Raw genomic sequence first — 23,559 nt, 5'->3', positions numbered from 1 at the left:
GAAGGACGGAAGGAAGGAAGGAAGGAAGGAAGGAAGGAAGGAAGGAAGGAAGGAAGGAAGGAAGGAAGGAAGGAAGGAAGGAAGGAAGGAAGGAAAGACCATTTGTATTATTTCTGCTATGTTCCAGACTGTGCTAAGTAGCACTTTACAAATATATTCTCATTTGATTTTCACAACAATCCTGCAAGGTAGTGTAAGATTTAAATTAATATCCAATAACTCCAATTATTATATTTTATAAAGTGTATTAATAATCACTTGAAGTATAAAGAAAATAAACTAAAAGAAATAGAAGTTCAAACCTAATTATCTAAAAGAAATAAGATCACGTGAGTAAGTTCTCCTGCCTGCACAAAGCCCACTTCTACAGCTCCAATCAGGGGGAAAGAGAGAGTGAGGTGGGGCTACACAAAACTTATATCCCCCCTATGTTAGAACGTACCATGAGAAGGAACATGGAATGCTGGGAGAGTCCTGGGGAGCAGATTCTAATTATGCAGTAGGTACCATTATTATCCCCAATTTACTGGTAAGGAAACTGAGGTAAACAGAAGTTAAGTGACTTGGCTAGAATCACACAGCCAGTAAGTAGTTGAAGAAAGATTTGAACTCAGATTTTCCTGACTCCAGGCCCAGGATTCTAATCACTGGGCCACCATGCTACCTAAAAGTAATATTCATAGAGGGGGATAAAATGGTATTTCTTTCTGGGATCTAATTTTTCCATGAACCAAAAAGGAGAAATTATTTTCTAGATCTAATTGTCATCAATGGAAAAGATTTTGCTTGTGGTGATAATGAGAGGAACTCTTAGGGAATGTGATCTTTGTGTCTTATAGTTTGTAATAGAAGAAAAGAAAGCTAGCCATAGTCTGACATGCTCCCTAAATTTGGGAATCGCTGTTTACAAAGAGTTCGAAGGAAGGATGAATAATCCTGTGGTCTTGAATTCCAAAAGGGGTGGGAAGTTCTAAAGAAAAAGAGTGAAGACCCAAAGAATTCAGTTCTGATGAGGGCAAAAACCCTAGGGATTATCTAAAAAGACTTTTGTGGAAGCACAGGGAACTCACCAGATAATTTGAATTTAAAAAAAAAAAAAGACATAGTCAAAAAATGGATACAAGGAAAGGCAACAGAAGATAAATACAAAAACATGGCATGGACCTCTAAGTAAAGTTGTTGCTATTGAGTCATTTCAGTCATGTCCAACTCTTTATGGCACCATGGGAGAGTTTCTTTTATTTTTAAACCCTTACCTTCTCTTTTATAATAAGTACTAAATATCATTTCCAAGGCCAAAAGAGTGGCAAGGGCTAGGCAGTTGGAGTTAAGTGATCACATCATTGCTAGAAAGTATCTGAGAACAGATTAGAACCCCAAACTTCCTGTCTCCAAGCCTGGCTCTTGATCCACTGAGTCACCTAGTTGCCCCCATTTGGGGTTTTCTTGATAAAGATATTGGAGTAGTTTGCCATTTCCTTCTCCATCTCATTTTACAGATGAAGAAACTGAGGTAAACAGGGATTAAATGACTTGAACAAAACCTCAGAATAAATTATGGTTTGTGAGAAAAGCCAAAAGGATCAGAAAATAGAGGAGGAGCCAAGATGTCATAAAATCTCTGCTTTGGCTATTTTTTTTGACAGAATAATGTATATTTTTCCTTTATTTTTCTTGCCTTTTTCTAGAACAAAGCTAAAAAAGACATATTTTTCTATGATTTCCTGAGATATCTTGGGATACCTGATGAGAGAAAAGGCAATGTTGCTCGATGTTTATTTTTTTACTTCTATTTCCTCTGCCAAGGAGAACGAACCGTTGATTACTTAATATAATGGAATAAAAAGAGTTAACAGGAAGTAAATTAACCCAAAGATAAGAAGGGAATTATAAACAAAGCCCTAAAAATCTCTCATATTTTATTTTATTTTGTTAGTTTTTTTTCATTTTTAAGTTCCAAATTCTCTCCCTTTTCCTACCTGTCCCCCCGACTCATTGAGAGGGCAAGAAATATGATAGATTATTATGTAGGAAGTCATTTCATGTCATTCTCACCTAAAACACATTATGTAACATTTGCTCAGAATCAATCACCCCGTGTGGATTTCCCTTTGTGTCATTTCATTCCTGGACCATCAAGTGGGTGTTTCTCTTCCTCAACCCCTTCAAGGGTTATCTGTTACATGGTCAGCAGAGAGAGCCCAAAGTACTACTTTGAGGTTAGATTCCCTCTAAAATGGAAGTCATTTGGTTTTGTAAGAGTTTCCAGGAAATCCCCCCAGATCCTCTTCTTTCTCTGGTTGTATCTGAGAATCTCTACCAGGAACCTGGTGTGGACATTGCTTCAGGTTCTCATATATTGATCATCTGTGGAATTGTCTCAGATTTCAGTGGCTTTCTCTCAATGAATAAAGATCCTATATTTGATCTTCAGCAGACACTCTCTGTGACTACTGTTGACCCACAATCCTATTTCCAGGACTTTCTAGTAAGATTGTGTGCCATAGAAGGCTAATTGAAGCTATGCATAAGGTATGAAGTGCCTTATGAGTACATGGTTTAAGCAAAAATATATTTTATCTAGGGCAAGTATTCCCTCTTCTCTTTTATAAGAAGCATGATGTGGTATTTCCCTGGAATCATCATTGGGTTCAACCCTGAGTTAAAGTATTTACTAGCTATGTGACTTTGTACAAATCTCATTGTTTCTCTGGGCCTAGATTTCCTCATTTGTAAAATGAAAGGTCTGGAATAGATAAAGAATAATGTGAGAGGTTCAGCTCAAACTCAGTGGCATCTGCAGTCTCAAAGCAGTTTATTATTTTTTTTCTTTTTAAATCACCTTTTCTTTTGGTTTTAGTTATTATCAAGAATAACTTTCCTGATTTGGAGATTTTTAAAGTGATAACTGCCATTCAACTCACCCATGAGCAGGCCTGGATAATGGGGTCCTGGGGCCATTTTGTAATTTGATTTCTCAGATAGTATGTTTTCTCTTTCCCAAGTATAGATTCTATCCAAGGCAGCTTTAGAATTATTCACACCCCATTTGAACTTGAAATGGGTGATCTGAGTCATCCAGAAAGTATTTCTTTTCCCTGAGACATTAATTAAATTCTTCACCTAGGGACTTCAATTGATTTTTATTTCCAAACAGCTTTTTCTTTATAAAACAAAGGGAAAACCAGAGGGAAGAATAAAATTGTTTCCTGTTACAAGCTTCACCCTAATGTGGTTGGGAAAAATGACCACTGCAGGGTTAAATACAGCCAGAGGTTGCCTCCAAAATAGCAGTATTTTTAAATTGCAAAATCGTCAGATATGTAAGAGGTTGTCTTTGACATTTAAAAAGTTTAAGCTCATTTCTCAAAGGGAAAAAATAATGTGATGGTTTAGATTTTTATTTGTTTTTCAATCTGGTATTTTTTGCTTCTGGAATTAGATGGAATAGAATAGCATTCCTTAGAATCTCTGGAGGGGAGAATTTATAGAAATATTGTATAATCTTGTGGATTGTCTGCATGACCTTAATTGAATTGGCTCCAGCTTCTATCAAAAGCAAATGACTTGGAAGTCTGACTATCTCACAATGAAAGATCTAATACTACACAGTGATTTCTGTTATTGATGCAATTATCTGAATAAGAACAAATTCTTGATCAAACTATATGGACTCCCTGAATTACAAACACTTGATTTATGAAATACATACAGATATAGATAGATAGATAGATAGATAGATAGATAGATAGATAGATAGATAGATAGATAGAGATAGAGATAGAGATAGAGATAGAGATAGAGATAGAGATAGAGATAGAGATATATCCAAGCCAGCCTTGGGAGAGGAGGTCATGGAACAGAGCAAAAGATGTATTTGTTGAGCTACCAATGGTGACATTCTGCATGGTCAATGTTGCTGTGCTCCTTAGAGGAAGGAAAAAAGAGGGGAGATGAGGGAGGAAGAGGCATTTTTCTGAATTTCATGTTCCCACTGGGAAAATGGTACTGACTCAGTCATGGTGGTTAGATTTCCTTGTGTGCCTATAAAAACTTATTTAAACCAAATTATGGTAGATGTATGACACTAATACCCAATCATGGGTTAAATAGATCTTTTATGAGTTTGCCCAGGGAACTGACCACTACATATTACATTTACTCTCAAATACTTTTTTTCATAGAAATGAATAAACGTGGTTTTGGACTTAATTTGAGAATTCCCTATAATGTATTTGAAAAGGCATGAGACTTAAAATCACTTGGTTCAAATCCCAGGTATGCCATCTACTGTGCTTGAACCAATAATTTCAATTCTCTTGGCCTCAGTTTCCCTGTATGTAAAATGAAGGGTTATTCTTGATTGATGGCTGACCTCTAAGATCCTTTCCAGCTCAATATTTATGATCCAATGATCCCATTTCTGAAGAGCTTGGGCTCTTACTTCATTTGCCCTACCCCAAATATGCGAATCCCTGATTATTATCCACCACCCACCAAGGAAACCAGGGATAACCATAAAGTCTCCATTTTGACATGAAGCCTTTCTTTTCTACACCCTCCTTTGTCTGACTAGCCCACATCTAGGCAAACTCTATCACCAAACTTTTGACCAGAATTAACCACAATTAAATGGCCCCAGTTAGGCAAGAGAAAGAATGAAAGGGAAAGAATATGAATAAAGCATAAACTTAATAAATCACCCCCAGCCATTAGTAAACTTGACTCTTGGGTCAAGATCAAATCTGACTTGTCTCTCTGTGTGTCTTCTTCATGTAAGTGCTATGAAGGGTTCTAATACATTAATTGGGTGACCATGGGCAGGTATATCCCCATGGGACTCAGGTTCCTTTCTGTAAAATGAGGACAATAAAATTTGTAAAATCTTCTTCTCAGAGTTGTTGTGGAAGAAAACATTTTGCCAGTCATACAGTGTAATATAAAATGAATTGTTATTAAAAGTCCAGAACCTTGACGAAGTATTAGCCACCTGAAAAGGTTAATTATGGGGCTAAGTGGGAGCTCAGTTATCTTTTCTGAAGGATGAAGGCACCAGGGGGGATCAGAGGATCTGGGATTGAATTGCAACTTTTGTCAGCCACTTTCTGAGTGACCATTGGGTAGGTTTCTTCAGTTTCTTATTCTGTGAACATAAAAATTAGCTTATATAGCTTGTGTATGTAAGAAATGCCTGTAAGATTCATTTCACCTTTAAATATACTATCCTATGATTTCCATCACACTTAGGCGTTTAAGGAAGGTGTTGGTGGAAAGCTTTGTTCTTCAGGTATTCAGTCACTAAAAGAGCCTTTATGGAGAGTTTAATGTGATTGGGACCTTCTCTTAGGCATGTAAACTCCTGGGAGGCAGGAATGGGCTCATATTTTCATTTGTATCCCCTAGAACCTAGCACCATGCCTTGGCACATAATTGATATTCAATAAATGTTCAATGACTAGCATATAGTAATTAATATATGCTTTTTAGTCTACTTGAAGAAGAAAAAAAAGACAGTATCAGTCATTTAAAAAAAAAAACTTTAAGCACTTGCTATGTACCAGGAACTCTACCGAATACTGGAGATACAAAAAAAGGTAAAAGACAATCCCTGCCTTCAAGGAGTATATGATCAGGGTTTTACATTGAGTAAGACCTAATTCCATATTAATGATATTTGGACTAGAGTTATCATTTATTGTCTATATCCCCAACAATATCCCCATCAGCCCATGTATTCAAGCAGTTGTTTTTCTTCTGTGTTTCTCCTCCCACAGATCTTCCTCTGAATTTGGCTAGTTTTCATTCTCATAAGTCCCTCAGCCTTGCTCTGGATCCTTGCATTGCTGCTAGTAGAGAAGTCCCTTATGTTATGAGTTGGATTTAAATGAGGCAGAGTTGCACAAAGTCATTGGTCTTACTCTATCTTCCAGAATCATCAAAGTCCAGTGGCAGGTCAAAAGTCAAGATAGACCATGAAACCGGGGATAGTTATGGCATTTTTGTGTGTTTTCACAGTACTTTGCACACTATAGACATACAATAAGTGGTCCATGAATCAATCAATTAATTAATTATTATGACTTGTTATAGGCAAATGAATTAATTAATATGAAATTAAAATCAATCAATTAATTAATTAATTTAATTAAGATTAATGTGACTTATAGGCAAATGAATTAATTAATATGAAATAAAATGAATTTAATTTAATTTAATTTAAATTAATATGACTTGTTTTAGGCAAATGAATCAAGAAGAAGATTAATGGCATTTGAGTGTTGGATGGGCCTTTTTCAGAGATCATGTGTTACAATGACCTGAACCCTGAGCCAAGAAGCCCTGAGTTCCAATGATGTTCCTGGCTATGTACTCTCAATCTCTTTCAGGTCCAATTTCTTCAATTTGTAAAATGGAGCTAATAATACCCCAGAGTACCTACTTCTTGAAGTCAACAGGCAGCTCAGATGAGATATGATATTTTAAAATGCTTTATAAATCTGAAAAAAGGTCAAAAATATTCCAAAGTCTCATTCCTTTCTTCCTTTAAAATTTTGGCTGTGTGATTTCATTGATGTTTGCACTCTTTGATGAAGAAATTCCCTTTGTGAAAAAGCATATCGGCAGCTATTAGGAAATTATAATGTCCGGCCTCTTTTCTTGCAGGGCCAAGGAGATTAGGACAAAGTTAGGTACTCTCCTGCAGAAGCCTGATGCCACCATCGACCTGATCATACCATATCCCGACAAGCCAGAAAAGCCTGTGAAGACTCAAAAGTGAGTAGCAAATAACCATCAACTACATTCCCTCAGAAGATAAGCACTTTGATATGAATGACCCCCTTCATCTGTAGAAGTCCAAGTTTAGTTTTTCAGGGAGTCTCCAGAGGGTTGACTAGCAAATGAAGTCGTAAGACATTATATTGTTCCTTCATGTTATCTAGCAGTAGATGTTGGTGAACCATTTAGAGAACAATCTCCCAGAAGAAACAAAGTTCAAGTACGTGGCATGGCTCCCAAAACTCTACAAAAGCTCCCAACATAAATCTTATTCTTGGGTTCAGTGAAATCAGTAATACAAGTGCCACCAATGGTGTAGGCTACAGTCTGGGGGAAAAGCTGGGGAATTCAATGAAGTATAAATTCAAAATCAGTCTACAGTGTGATACTGCAGCAAAAAGACCACCCAGGCTAGCAAAATTCTTAGACCGCCTAGAGAGGTATAGAGGTCAAGACTCTGGAAGTCATCATTATATTATAACTGTCCCTGTCCATGTTCAGTTCTGGGCACCCCATTTAGGGAAGCCTGTTGATAAACTAGGGAACAAAGAGGGTGATCAACATGGTGAGAGATCTTAAAGTCATAAGGGGTTTAGTTGATGGAACTTGGGGGGGTTTGGGCTGGAGAAGTCATAATGGAGCCACCAATCTCCAGATGAAGAATTAAGTGTCTTCAAATGAAGAAGAGGGATTGGATTTGTCCAGCTTGATGAGAGAGAGAGAGAGAGAGAGAGAGAGAGAGAGACTTAAAGCAAAGCATGGCACTAGGAAAGAGTTTTTAGCTCCATATAAGGGGAAAAAAAATCTTCCTACCAATCAGAGTCATCCAAAAGTGGAATGAGTCACATCAGCAATAATGGGTTTCCCTTCAGTAAATGTCTTCAAATGGAGTCTTGGATACCCATTTTTTGGCTACGTGGTAGAAGGAATTCTTGTGTCCTGCAATAGGGTGGAGTGGATAATCTCTGAAGCCTCTTCCAACTGTGATTCTCTGGAATTCTGATGTTGTGTTTCTGAATGATTAAAATAAGAGTATTTACTCATACACAGTTATGGTTTAGTTGAAGAAGCAATAGTTTTGGAGTTAAAACATTTGGACCCAAATTTCAGAACTGATACTTGTCAGTTTTATGATCCTAGTCAGTTAATTAACTTTATTTCATTTATTTATTTATTTATTTATTCATTCATTTATTTATTTATTTGTTTATTTATTTTTATTTTATCCCCCCAATCACATGTAAAAACAGTTTCTAACATCTTTGAAGCACATTAAATCTCAAATTCTATCTCTCCTTCCCTCCCCCAAACTCCCCAGTCCCCTTGAGATGTTAAGCAATCTCATATAGATTTTAAATGTGCAGTCATGTAAAACATTATCCATATTTATTTATTTATATTTTAGTTTTACTAATTAACTTTTTTGAAGGCTCAATGATTCCATCTGTTAAATAGAGATCATAATAATACTTTCAACCACCTACCTCAGAGTTTTCTAAGAAAAGGACAAAAATAACTTTGTTAGCTTTAATGAGCTTTATAAATCTTTTTATAGAATTTATAGAATTTTCAGGCTAAAACAAATCCAGGCACTGTGTGGTTTAATAGACTAGAGCAGTGATGGGTAAACTTTTTTTTTAATTTAATTTTTTTTAAACCCTTAACTTCTGTGTATTGGCTCCTTGGTGGAAGAGTGGTAAGGGTGGGCAATGGGGGTCAAGTGACTTGCCCAGGGTCACACAGCTGGGAAGTGTCTGAGGCCAGATTTGAACCTAGGACCTCCCGTCTTAAGGCCTGACTCTCAATCCACTGAGCCATCCAGCTGCCCCCCTTGGGTAAACCTTTTAAAGAGGTGGCCAAAGGAAAGGAAATGCTCATCTGTCAGTCTGTTTTTAAGGTAACTCTTTCAAAGTGTCATTGTATTGTATCCTACCCATTGTATTCATCAGATTAGGAAAAATGTCGCAGGGAGGGAACATTTCAGGGGGTCTGTATCTGGCCCACAGGCCATAGTTTGCCCATCACTGGACTAGAGAGTTGAGAGAGGATTTATAGAAATTTCAAGCTGAAATAAATCCAAACACTCCATGTTTTAACAAACTAGAGAATCAGGAGAAAGCTTTAGCCAGGACTACACAGCAAATTAAAATATTTTAATTTAGAATAAATGGAACAACTTTCTCAGCATAAAAATCCCTGCCCTTGTCCTTCCACTCAGTAAAAAACAACCTTGGCCTATTTGTCTCTTCAGCTACTTGACTCTGTAATATTGATATATTATGTGGCTTCAGCAAGACATTATAATTGAAGAGTTACAACCACATTCATTTCCTTATTTCATGAAAGATTTCAAGGGTTTTTTTTAAGAATCTGGGAAATCCCCAGGAAAAGTCTGGACTAGACATGGTGGCCTTAAAATGCACTGATGTTCCCCTTATAAGAAAAAATAGGCATGAAAACTGGGAATAGGTCAAGAATTAAAGGACCTATTAGATGTCCACCAACTAATATATATCTTAATTTCTTTTTCTAATTGATGACAAATGCTGGGTTCATCTAGTTTAATCTTTGCATTTTAAAGATGAGTAAACTGAGACTTATGAAAGTCAAATTATTTGTTTAAGGTCAGGTAGTAGTAGTAGTAATGAGAAGTAGAACAGAGATTTGAATACAAATTTTCTGATCTCTGGGTTTAATGTTTTTGTTTTTTTTTCCCATTGGACTTTCCATATTCCTTTCCATTCTTTGGAATGGAAAGAAAATGGAAATGAAATAGGAAATATGGGCTCTGGCCATTGTGGTATAGTAGAAGGAGCATTGGAATGGGGACCCCTCTTTGAACCTCAGTTTCTTTATACACTAGATCAGTGGTTCCCAAACTTTTTTGGCCTACCTCCCCCTTTCCAGAAAAAATATTACTTAGTGCCCCTGAGAATTAGTTAAAAAAATTTTATAGCAATTAATAGGAAGGATAAATGCACCTGTGGCCATCACCACTCCCCTGGATCACTGAAGCACCCACCAGGGGGCGATGGCGCCCACTTTGGGAATCACTGCACTAGAACAAATGCCTCTGTTGTGAGGATCAATGGACTTAATACATGTAGAAAGGCTCCTTAGGGAAGGATAATGGGGTCTCTTTTTTTAGAGCACAGGCTGTCTATGGACAGGAAATGATATGACCGAGAAGCTCTCATAAGATTTCAGAGTTGGAAGAGACGTCAAAGGCCATCTAATCCAACTTATATCTAAATAAACCCATTTCCTAAAACAAAACTTAACTAATGACCATCCGGCCTTTCATGGAAAACCTACTACTCCTAGGTTGTTCTTAGATAAATAATTTGCAGGATGTTTTTCTTTACCTCAAGCCTAAATCTCTCTCTCCACAATCTGTACCCACTGTTCCTAGTTTTGCCTTAGAGGCCAAGCAGAAGAGAGCTAATCTGTCTTCCATATGAAAGTCTTTCAAATACATAAAGACATCTCTGTTTCTCCTGAGAAATTCCCTGTTTCTTTAACCCATTCTCATAAGCCATCTGCAGAAGAACTTTCACTACCTTGGTTACCCTCCTCTGAACACTCTACCTTTATCAATGTCCTTAAAATATTTCCAGATTGTTATATTAACTTTTGGGGCTGTTGTATCACACCATTGTCTCATGTTGAATTATTATTACTTTTTTCAGATGAGTGACATCAATTCTAACTCTCCACCAATGCAAAAGAAAACTTCTGCACTTTAATAGGTTTAGAGTTGCCTAGGACATTGAGCGGTTCAACAGTTTATCTAAGGGCTTACAGCCAGTATATGCCAAGAGGTAGACCTTAAATGCAGGTCTGCCTGACTTTGGGGTCACATCTGTATCCATCACACAACAGCTATCTCTTGAACTTGATGCCCATTCATATCCCTAGACCTTTTTCAGATAAACTTCTCTCCTCCGTTTTATCCTTGTGCATCTGAATTCTTAAACCCAGTGTATGATATCTATGCCTATTACATTTTTTGTAAATTATATGCTTTTCTAGTTGACATGCATTTATTTTCTCTCTCTCCAATTTTTCCCCTGTCCTCAGTGGAAAAACAAAACTCTTTTGTAACAAAGATGCATAGTTAAGCAAAACAAATTCCTATATTCCTATAATGAAATATGTTTCATTACCTCTATTAAAATGTAATAATAATGCTAATAATATCAATAGCTAGCATTTATATAGCACCAACTCTGGGCTAGGCACTGTGCTAAGCCCTTTACAAATATTATATTACCTAACTATATTATTACCAACCCGAACCCTAAATTTGATCCTCACAACAACCCTGGAAGATAGATGCTATTATTATATTTATTTTATAATTGAGGAAACAGAGTCAAATGAGACTTAAACAATTTGCCTAGTTGGGTAGCATTCTTCATCATAGGTCCACTGGAATGGTGATTGATAATTTATTTGATCATACATTTCAAGTTTCTCAAAATTGTTCATTTTTTACAATATTGTTGTTATAATATAAATTGTTATTCTGGTTCTGCTCATTTTATTCTGTATCTGTTCATAGAAATCTTCCCAGATTTCTCTGAAATAGATTACCCTAATCATTTCTCAAAGTGCAATAGTATTTCATTATTTTAGTATTATAATTTGTTTAGCCATTCCCTAACTAATGTTTACCCTCCTAGCTTCTAGCTCCTTGCCACCACAGAAAGAGCTTCCAAAAATGTTGTAGCACCTATTGGACCTTTTCTTCTTCCTGTGATCTCTTTGTATCTTCATTGTAAAAAAATTATAAAGCTACCTCAGTTTACTCCCCAATTATATTGGCTCTATCTAAGTTTAATGCCATGCTGTTTCTTAGTCATCTCCACCCTTTCCTTTTGGGTCCCTAGAAGGAATATTCACAGTAAGTAGAGGAACCATCTAAGCTACCTCATCTATTAATGGAGATGATTTTGGGAAGGTAGCCTGGAAAGGAAGCCTAGAGAAGTACTAGAGACTTTGAGTAGGAAGATTAGGAGTTCTAGTCCCAGTTCTATCAATATCCATTCTTTATACCTAGAATATTCTCTGCCTCTCAGAATCTCTAGCTTCCTTTAATGTTTAGCTCAAATACCACTTTCTTCAGGTGGCCTTCTCTAGACCCTCTCTCTCATCTCCCCCTGTCCCACCGATGCCTTCCTCTCTGTAATTACTATCCATGTATTACATTTTGATCTGATATACAGATTTTTGTTTTTGCTGTCTTCTCCTTTGGAATATAAGCATCTGGAGTCAGAGAATGAGTTTTTTTTTAAATTAGTGCTAAGGAATATAGTAAGCTCTTAATTAAGATATATTAATTGACTACTGACCTTGCACCCCATTTTCTTTATCTGTGAAATGAACAAATGAATCATGATTTCCAAGGTCTCTTTTATTTCTAAAAGTCTTATCCATCTGTGAGCCTCTTACCTAAAGGTTTTGGGAAGAAATAAAAAGGCTTGGTAACAGGAATCTCTTCCCACCTACTCGTACATGAAAGAGAAACCAGTATTTATACAAATTGGTGAATTCTTTTGTCCAAGTAGCCTTCAAATTAATGTAGAATTGAAAGTTTGGGGTGGGAAGAAGGTGGCTATTATTTTTAATCTTTTTTCCCCATCAACCTAAGTGGTTATTTTCACTCTTCTCCTTTTATTTCTTCAAAGTGATCCTAGCCACAGGAAGGGAGACATAATTGAGTTTTCTGCCTTTATAAAGAAGAAACTCATCAATGTGGAGTGGTCATTGGATTATAAAAAAAACACATTTCTTAGCTGAGGTTGAGGCAGCAGTAGACCATAGCCTCCCATTTCAAAGTAAACAGAGAGGCAATTATTGATCTTTTGAAACCTACTTTAAATTTTTTTTTAAATGCAATATCATACTTCCTGCTTTGATATCTTTAATGCCAGTAGACTATACACAACCCTGAACTATTTTGCTGAATCCTGGCCTAGATTCAGACAGAAAGGGCCTGCTTTTGTAAGCAAACCTAAACCACGGGGCTGCTTGTCCACTTCTAATAGTTTATGTGTTCCTTTTTTCCCCTTTGCTCTTCTCCCCCTACCTCCAATCTCTTCTGGGAGCTTGAATTGTTTTGGAAAGTAGCACTTATCCCCAGAAGACATTTCTATGACTCATAATCATGTTCCCCACAGGGAATTGATGTTTGAGACCTTTTCCACTCTCAAACTACCACTCAAATCTCTCCCTTCATTCCATTACTGTTAACAGTTCAGTTTATCCCCTAACTGAGGAATGAGATTGATGGGAAATTCTTTAGGTTTCCTCCTCTCTACCTTGAAATATTTCCCTATTGTCACTCACATCTTCTCCCTTCCTTAGTTCTCACTGGAGATCTGTCTATTCCCTTTGAAGTTTAATGCCATTATCTATACCCTTGATTCTGTTCTTTCACAGCTCTTCTGAGACATTGATCCATCTTCTAACTTTTACATCCTCAACCTATTCTCATTGGCTTCTTCCTCTTTGGAGACAAACATGCTCAGGTCTTCCCTACACTAAACACTTTCCTTTGCCTTTCAGAAGACCTAGATTCAAATACTAGTTCTATACCTTAGGAGCAAAAATCTAGGAGCTAAAGGGACCTTAGAAGTATCTAGTTCTTTCATTTTCTATCTGAAGAAACTGCATCCCTCATAGGTTAAGTGAACTTCTCGGGGTTACATAGGAAGGAGATCACAGACCCAGGATTTTAACTCAGATCTCATGACTTCATGTACAGCAATCTTTCTTTTAAACCATGATACCTCCCTTTCAGTTTTATTTATGATCTATGTAACCTTGGGCAATTGACTTAATCTCTCTGGATCTCCATATTGATATCAATATCAGTAAAATGAGAGTCTTGAATTAAATAACCTCTCAGGTCCCTTCCAACTCTTAGTCTGTATAATCCTATTATCTTGTGACCTTATTGAGGTGCCATCCCCTCTCTCTCATGCATTTTACCCAACAATAATCTATATTTCAGTCCCCATAAACTATTCATTTGTTTATTCCTTTTCTGCTCTCTTTACTCTCTCTAGATGGCCACTGATGGGCCCTTCATCATCAAATTCAGTGACTTTTTCTTATTTGTCATTTTCCTTGACTTCTCCTCATCTTCCATAGCTTCACTATTTAGCACTACTCTTCTTTCTTCTTGCAACTATTCCCTTTTATGCAAAATTCCTTACTGTTATTCTGTCCTGAGTCTTCTACACATTGGACCATCCTTTCAGCATTTCCTTTATTGATGCTTTTTTCTCTTAATTTTACATATTTCCCAAAGTAGTTCTTTCTCTAACTCCCCTCTCCCCTTCCTTTATTATCTCTCTCTTTCTCTTCCTTCTCATCCTTGACTTTCTCAACTGATTTTAGTTCTAGCTATTATTTCACTGTTGATGAATTCAAAATTGCCATCTTCAGTCTTTATTCTCCAAAGCTCCAATGCCTCATTTGCAACTGCTTGTTTTTATATTTTGCCTGTATGTTTTGCTAATTTGTCAAACTTTGCAAACTCTTTTACTTTGTTGAGGTGCCATCCCAACTTTCTCCTGCCTTTTACCCAAGAGAATGCTGAACTCAGCATTTCTTTCCTTGATCCAAACCTTTCCCTAAATCAGCTGCATTTCTGCTTTCCCTTGCCTCCAATATTTATATATCTATAAATCCTATTAATTCCTCCTTTTCAACATCTCAGTATCTTCATTTCTATTCCCACTATTGCTATACTAGTTCAAGCCTTAATAACCTTTCACTTATTCTCTATCCTAATTCCTTCCATCCATCCTAAAGCCTATGATCTAAAGTCTATTCCTAAAGTCTATGACCAGGTTTTGCTAAAGAATAACTCTAGTAATACTACTCCCTTCTCAAGAAAGCTTTGTAACTTCCTCATTGCCTACCATATAAAGTTCAGAATTCTTAGTACATCATTTCAGACTATGCATGATTTAGCTCCAAACTACCTTTCTAGTCTAATCTCCCACGACTTTGTAAATCCTATAGCATTAAGTAGGTAGATAGATAGATGATAGACAGATAGAAACAGATGAGAGATGATAGATAGATAGACAGATAGATAGATAAATAGATAGATAGAAAGAAATGATAGATAGAGATAGAGAATAGATAGATAGAAATGATAGATAGAGAATAGATAGATAGATAGATAGATAGATAGATAGATAGATAGATAGATAGATAGATGATAGATAGATGATAGAAATAAATGATAGGTAGATAAATAGAGATAGAGATTAGATAGATTGATAGATGATAGATGATTGATAGATAAATAGAAATAGATGATAGATAAATAGATAGAGAGATTAGATAAATATATAAACAATAGATGATGGATAGATAGAACATTTAGTAAGCATTTAGGATGGGCACTATGAAAAGTACGGAGAATACAAATATAAGAAAAGAACACAATTTCTTCTTTCAAGGATTTTACATTATAATGGAATGAAAACATACATACACATATATATGCATGTTTATGTATAAATAATATACTTACATGCATATAAATATTTATGTGACTATGTATGTGTGCATATATTTGTGTATGAGTTTGTTCTTAGTAGGTTTAAAGGTTCTTGAAGGAACTCATTGGATTGTAGGGGCTTGGTAAGTATTTGTTGAATTAATGAACCTGTCCCTCTCCTTAGTTTATTAAGTAAACATGTTCATTTTTAAGAGTTTACATTAGAAAATACTATTGATTATTGTGTAAATAGTCATCTAAATTATTATTTAGAATATAGTTTTATAAAGGATTCGAAAAAGAAGAGCATGATAAATGCATGGCAGAATTATGAAATTGGCCAGTAGTACCCTGACTATTCCTTTCTGTTTCTGCCTCCCCTTTTCAAATGAGACAATATTTGTAGAGCCCTCATCACAGAGTCTGGCACTATATAAACACTTTTTCCTTACCTTTCCCCTCCCCTTTCCATCTCTCCCTGCTTTCACCACCTTCTTCCCTTTTAAACTCATACTATTCTCAGACAGGGTCCCTCCTGATCCTAAGGATAAGGACTTCATAAAACTAATTTCAAAGAGAGGACTTCAATTTTGTGTTTCAATTACAGGCCTTTGAGAAAGATTTTGCTGGGGGTGGGGATGGGAGGAGCAGCAATCTTCTAAGTGCCTTAAATTATACCACTTGAAGATTGCCAACGTATTTCAACTATGGTCTTGAAAGAAAGGATGATATCTCGTTAATAAAAGTAAAATAAACAAAGGAGCAGAAAAAAGTAATGGAATTAGAAGAGATGGAAGTGTCCTACAGATTATCTTGTCAATTTTCCTGACAATTTTTACCCACATTCTTTTATCAGTTAGTTGTTTCCTATACATAACCACTGTGACACCTAACTTAGATATTCTTAAGAGAACCAAATGGATATAAGGAAAGATGTAAAAGTGTAACAGTGAAGAGGTTTGGGCACATTAAATAGAGAACCAAGGCCTAGATAACTCATTTTTCCTTGGAAATGAAACCAATACTCACCAGAAAATGAAATTATGTATAGGTTGCTATAATAGTGCCACCATCCAAGTTTATAACACAAACATTCAAGGAATTCTTTATATGTTTTATAAGCTATTCAAGAGTCAAGATTCTTCCCTGGATCCCTATTTGGAAATTAGTTTTATTTTGTTTTTACCATTCACAACATCAGAATACCTACCAGAAAGAAGATAAAAATAGGAGATTTTGAGATTTGAATCAGTCATTGAAGCACACTTCACAAAAGTAGAAGAGTCCTATAAATATTCATTTTCCCTGCCTGAAATAGTCTCTCCCTTTCTCAGTGTCTAAATAGACTTAGCCTCTTCTCCAAAGCCCAGATCAAGTATTGCAGTTTTCAAGTTTTCCTTGGCCCTTTCAGTCTTATGGATCTCTTCTCTGAGCCCCCTTTTTTGAGTGCCTACAACTTAATCAGTGCTGAGCATCAGCAAAGTTGGGGACACAAAGAAGGACAAGACATGATCCCAGTCCTGGTGGATATTGCCAACTAGTTGAAGAAGAAACAAGTAGAGAAAAATACAAATTTAGCCTAATATTCATTTTGTATTCTCAGAATCTAGAAGGATACTGGACAAATTATTGGTGCGCAAGAATATTTGTTGACTAATGAATTGGTTGCAAGTGGTTCCAATCACCGAGAGGGAGCAGGGAGAGAACAAAATGTGCCAGTGAATGAACTGCATTTCAGTTTTTCCATCTTATCCTTTTGGTCCCTTGCAAACAGCTCTGGTAAAAATATTGATGGCATCTATTGGGATAATGAGTAAACACAAGGTTTTTAGGTCTTCCACGAATTTCATTTATCCAGGCCATCCCTAGAAGAATTAGTTAGGTATCTATAAAATGTTTTTGCTTTGTCTTTCATTTATTCACTGTCCCACCATTGGTATTCCTGACCAGTCACTTTCTCCGCCTACATCCAACATACCTTCTCCATTATATTTACCACCTCAAGAATTATAGTCCACCATGACCTCAAAAACCAGGGTGTTTACTGGTCACTTTGATCTGCAACTCTTTTATTTCCAAAGTCCAGGCTTGATGAGTAGACTGGGGTTCAGAGAATTGGGACAAAATGAACTTAGGTACTTCCTGGGCTGGTAATCAGAATGCCAAGCCTCATGCTATGGGAGATGCATCCTGCTTGACTTTGTGTCCTTGAATCAATCTGGGCTAATTTAAACCCCAGGCAGATTCTGCAGATGTCCCTTCCAGGGATTTAATTTTGGCTGTGATGTGCTACCATTATTGACCATTAGCCTAGTTTTCAAAAGCCCATTAGAGACAAATTGGATATGGTAACACACTCAAGCCCAGTATCCCTGCTCCTTACTGAGACACCTTAATATTAACTGGAGGAGAGAGAGAGAGACAGAGAGAGAGACAGAGACAGAGAGAGAGAGAGAGAGAGAGAGAGAGAGAGAGAGAGAGAGAGAGACAGACAGACAGAGACAGAGACAGAGNAGAGAGAGAGAGAGAGAGAGAGAGAGAGAGAGAGAGAGAGAGAGAAAGAGAGAGAGAGAGAGAGAAAGTCAGAGACAGAGACAGAGAGAAAGTCAGAGACAGAGAGAAAGTGAGAGAGAGAGAGGGAATGCACTTCTAAATGGAGAGAATATCCACAGAACTAAGCACTCTGAGGGTTTGAATGGAACCCAATAAGTTAGCTTGTCCATTGCTCTGCCTCCAGGCTAGAGGACTTTGTGTCTTTATTACAAAGTTTTAATGAATCCATCTGCCTCTGCCAACCTAACCAATCCATCCATCCATCCTGAATTTGTTGGGCATCTATTTTCAAGACCCATGCTTTGCCCTAAATCTCCTCCTATCATTTTCTTTCCCTCTTAGGTTCCCAGAAACCTGGCTTTCTCCAGAGCACACTGCATTCTTAATTCTCCTTGACAGGATCCCTTTTCTTATGCTTTAATGCCACCCTGGAACAGGAGAAGGAAAAGAGACACATTTATTACTTCTCATTTCCACATCCAGACCATTTCCTCCATTACCAACCCTCAGCAGACTTTCCTCGTTTAAAGTGTTCTGTCTTTGGATAGATTACTGGACCTGGAATCAGGAAGACCCAGGTGAAAATCCTGCCTCAAACCCTTACTGACCTTGGGCAAATCACCTAACCTCTGTCTTCCTCTATTTTCTCATCTCTAAATGAGGATAATAGCACCTACCTCCCAGGGTTGTTGGTGAAGATCAAATGAGCTAACATTTATAAATGTATTTTTACGGGTCCTAAAATCCTTCACTTGAACCTACCATCCCTTCTAAGTAACCTTATAGTTCTTTCATTCACCCAGAATTCTTGAAAGAATCATCCGTACTTTTTGCTTCCAGCAATTCCTTCTTCAAAATTTCTTCCAAACATCCTTCTAATCCAACTACTTGGCTTTTTCTCACAGAGTCTCTATTCTATGTGATTTCTGTGTAGCTTATGAAGCTGTTGATTATCCCCTCTTTCTGGAGGAGTTGACTATCTCTTCCATTGACTTCAGAATATTGTTTTTTCTTTCTTTTTTTTTTCTTCTCTACCTATCTGACCATTCCTTCTCTGCATCCTTTGCTGGACCATCATCCTTTGATAATTATTGGGAGTGGTTTGTCCTACAAGGCTCAGTCATGGACCTCTTTACTTTTTGGTAAACTCATCAGGTCCCAAGATCACAAATGTCACCTCTATGTTGTTGTTGCTTAGTCATTTTTAATTGTGTCTGACTCTGTATGACCCCTTTTGGGGTTTTCTTGACAAAGATGCTGGAGTGGTTTGTCATTTCTATCTCCAGCTCATTTTACAGTTGAGGAAACTGAGACAAAGAGGATTAGTTGACTTGCCCAGAGACACAGAGATTGAGGCTGGATTTGAACTTGGTTCTTCCTGACTCCTGGGCTAACACTTTATACACTCTGCCACTTAGTTTACTATCTATGTAAATGCTTCCAAATCTCTCTATTCATAATCTTTTGTTGTTCACCTGAGTCTAATTTAAATGATTCTGTTTCTCTAATTATAAAAGCCTGTTAATTTATCCTTCTGCTCCCATTTCCCCCACAATCATTATGCATCTTCAACAGCTGCCAAATTGATTATCTTAAAGCAGAAATCAGGTTACATCAACCCCCTATTCATAAATCTTTAATAGTTCCCAATTATCTCTAAGATAAAATATAAGACCAACAACTAAGCATTTAAAACTCTTTGCTATATGTATTCTACTCGTAACTTTTCTAATTTCCCCCCAAATTTACTCCCTTTAATTCATGTTTCCTACTTTATATAAATATATACATTTGAGAAATTAGACCTTTGTTAGGGGGTTTTGTTATAAAAATCCCCCCCCATTTGTTGCTTCCCTTCTAATTTTGGCTGCATTGCTTTTGTTTGTACAGAAACAATAATCAAAATTATTCGTTTTACATTTTGTGATGTTCTCTATCTTATCCTTGGTCTTAAATTCCTTCCTTTCCCATAGATCTGACAGGTATACTATTCTATGTTCAACTAATTTGCTTATATCTCTCTCTTTAGATTAAAGTCATTTACCCATTCTGAATTTATCTTAGTATAGGGTGTGAGATGTTGATCTAAACCTAATTTCTACCATACTGTTTTCTAATCCTCCCAGCAGATTTTGTCAAATAGTGAGTTCTTGTCCTAAAAGCCAAGATCTTTGGGTTTATCCAATGTTATTTTGCTGCTGTCATTTACCCCCAAGTCTATTCCATTGATCCACCCTTCTATCTCTTAGGACAGTGATGGGCAAACTTTTTAAAGAGGGGCCAAAGGAAAGGAAATGCTCATCTGTCCGTCTATTTCTAAGGCAACTCTTTGGAAGTTTCATTGTATTGTATCCTACTCATTGTATTAGTAGATTAGGGATAATGTCACTGGATAGAACATTTCAGGGGGCCACATCTGGCCCTCGGGCTGTAGTTTGCCCATCACTATCTTAGTCCAATACCATATTTTTTAATGACCACTGCTTTATGGTATAGTTTGAGATCTGGTAATGCTAGGCCTCCATCCTTCACTTTTTTTTTTTCATTTTTTAGTTCCCTTGATATTCTTGATCTTTTGTTCTTCCAGATGAACTTTGTAATATTTTTTCTAATTCTAGAAAAAAAGTTTTTTGGTAATTTGATAGGTGTAGCACTGAATAAGTAAATTAGTTTAGGTAGGATTATCATTTTTATTATAATATCTCCTCCTACCCATGAGTAATTAATATTTTTCAAATTGTTTAGAACTAGTTTTATTTGTGTGAAAAGTGTTTTGTAATTATGTTCATATAATTCCTGTGTTTGTCTTGGCAGATAGATTCCCTGGAATTTTATATTGTCTACTTCATTCTTTATTATGGTGAAACATCTTTCAGCTGACCTCCCTTTTCTCCCTCCATTACCTCCTGTTCTACTTTTAATCTCCTTGTCTTTATATGGGCTTTGTCCTTTACCTTAAATAACCCCTGTCCTTTTCTCTCTCTCTTATAATTCCTTCAAAACTCTGTTCAGGCAGCCTTAACTGATTCCCTACTCCCAAGACCCTCTGAATTTTTATTGTCTTACATCTTCAATTGCCTATAGGATATCTTAAACTAGATATCCTATAGACACCTTAAAATCAATATGTCTAAAACTGATCTCATCATCTCAACCCACCCTGCAAGCCTTCCCATTTTTTTTTCATTTCCTATTACTATCACGGGTAGCATCATCATCCCAGTTACCAGGCTCCTACTCTAGGTGCCATTCTCAATTCATCATTCCCTCTAACCTTCTTTCTCCAACTAATTGTCATGTCCTGTCATTTCTACCTTCCTAACTTTTCTCAAGGGGCAGCTAGGCGGTGTAGTGGTTAGAGAGCCTAGCCTAGAGATGAGAGATCCTGGGTTTAAATCTGCCCTGGGCAAGCTCTGTTTTCCTCAGTTTCCCCATCTATAAAATGAGCTGGAGCTAGTTTCTCTGCCAAGAAAACCCCAAATGGGGTCATGAAGAGTTGGATATGACTGAACAACTGAACAGTATTAATGTCTTTCATTTATATGTGTATATATACATACATATATATGCACTGTCACCACACTGGTCCAGTTGATTGTTGCCTCATCACCATCATCACTTTACACCTGAACTATTTCTGTAGCCTTCTGGTTGACCTCCAATTCATCCTCCACTAGAGCTCTCAAGTGGATCTTCTAAAGCTCTGGTTTGAGCACATTGTTCCCCATCACCACTACCACCCACCACCACCTTGACCCTCTACCCATTCACAAATCTGTGTAGCTCCCTTTTACCTCCAGGATCAAATATAAAATCTTTTTTTAGACTTTTACAACTCTCCATAATCTAATCCTTTTCTACCTATCCAGTCTCTTATACTTAGTTCCCATTAAGTTCTCTGCAATCCAGTGCCACTGGTCTCTTTGATATTTCTTGTACATGACCCTCCATCTCCTGCCTCTGCACATTTATTTTTACTATCTGTCCCACATACCTGGAACTCCCTCTTTCCACATCTCCACCTCCTCCTACCTTCTCTGGCTTACTTCAAGCCTCGGCTAAAATCTCACCTTCTGCAAGAAACCTATCTCAACCTTCCTTAACCTTCCTGATTTCCCTCTAAGACTGCCTTCCCCTATTTTATCCCATCTATAGTTTGCTTATATGAATAGAACTTCAAGTTGAATGTTTTTCTCTTCTCCTACTCCATGACGGTGTCTCTCTTTACTTGAGAAGTGAACAATACAAAAATATCTAAATGCTAATCGTGCTTTTCGTACAGATGTTAAATGTTTACTTTTTTGTTAGAAGTGAGAACAAGAAAAATTGGAGTATTTACTTATTATTTGCTGACCTCAAAATCTAGAGAGATTGGGACAGTTAAATTAGTGAAAGTAGACTGGGCTTCAGGACCAAGCATTCCTCTTGCTCTGCCCTCCCTTCCCCTGGCTCACTTCTCACCCCCAAGATGGAGAAAACAGAATCCTTTTGCTCCCATCCCATTGCATGGTTACCTTGCCTTTTGTGAAGTTTTTAGCTTTCAGAATAGCAATTCACATCTGTACAGAGCCATTCTTGGCAAGATACTTGAGTGTTTTGCCATTTATTTTCCAGCTTATTTTACAGATGAGGATACTGAGGCAAACAGAGACTTGTCCATGGTCACAAAGCTAGTGTCTAAGGCTAGATTTGAGGTGGGGTCTTCTCAATTCTAGATTTGACAGGTTAGTCACTGCATCACTTCACTAGTGAGGCAGACAGGCTTAAGTGATTTGTCCAGGGTCACACAGCTAGAAAGCATCTGAGGCTGGACTTGAGCTCAGAAATATGAGTTTTCCTGAATCCAGGTCTGGCACTCTATTCACTGTCTTGGCCACCTTCCTCAGAGTTATTAAATAATTTGCTTCTGGTCACGCTGTTGATGATTCTTGAATCCAAACCCAGGTCTTACCTGACTCAGTGATTCTCTCTACCAGGGACAGCTGAGGAGATGATGATCTTCATGAGCCTTCTCTTCTGATGCTTTCCCATAGGGTAGTGGCAACTCTGAGTTTTCAGGGGATCTACCAATAGAACATAACTGTTCTACTTGGCAGCTTTCACTAAACTGAGAAGCTTCAAGTGACAGATTTATTGTCCAAGGGTCAGTCCAGCTAAGCTCTAAGAAGGTCAGCTCCAAGGGCAGGCTGTCAGAGATGATCTCTTTGTCTAGAAGGAATGTGATTTGCACTGGTGGTGCAGAAGCAGAGGTTTAGTCTCCAGAAAGGGACAACTGGTGAAGCCATGTTTATTCGCTTGTAGCTTTTTGGAGAGCATGGTCATGGTTAGATATGGTAGAGTGAGTCCTGATAAACATTCCTCCTGAGTGGCATCACCCCAAGTCAGTTGACTTTTCTGGGCCTCTATTTTTCCTTTAGTAAAATGAGGAGATTCCATCTGATGATTCATAATGTCTCTTCCAGCTTTAATATGCTATGATTTTTGGGATAGAGACTGTGATGGGATAAAAAGAAAATATACAATGTAGTTTCCCAAGGCCCCAGAGATGAATTCCTAAACTAGGCCAGTCATGTCACAAAGAGGGTGGAAGAAAGAGAGAAAGAAAGAAAGAAAGAAAGAGAGAGAGAAAGAAAGAAAGAAAGAAAGAAAGAAAGAAAGAAAGAAAGAAAGAAAGAAAGAAAGAAAGAAAGAAAGAAAGAAAGAAA

At 37.1% G+C, this 23,559-nt stretch overlaps 1 protein-coding gene across 1 annotated transcript in view; it reads left to right on the top strand.

The window, feature by feature from the left end:
- RGS5 (regulator of G protein signaling 5) overlaps positions 1 to 23,559 on the top strand; it is a 96,131-nt gene that overhangs the window by 44,962 nt on the left and 27,610 nt on the right. The window contains exon 2 of the mRNA XM_044675564.1: positions 6,664 to 6,774. Within this exon, the coding sequence (XP_044531499.1) occupies positions 6,664 to 6,774 (111 nt within the window). The remainder of the gene's footprint in view (positions 1 to 6,663; positions 6,775 to 23,559) is intronic.

This window comes from Gracilinanus agilis, chromosome 4, assembly GCF_016433145.1.
Source record: "Gracilinanus agilis isolate LMUSP501 chromosome 4, AgileGrace, whole genome shotgun sequence".
Classification (NCBI taxonomy): domain Eukaryota; kingdom Metazoa; phylum Chordata; class Mammalia; order Didelphimorphia; family Didelphidae; genus Gracilinanus; species Gracilinanus agilis.
Note: the sequence above shows the minus strand (reverse complement) of the source record. Positions and strands in the feature narration are given on the sequence as shown.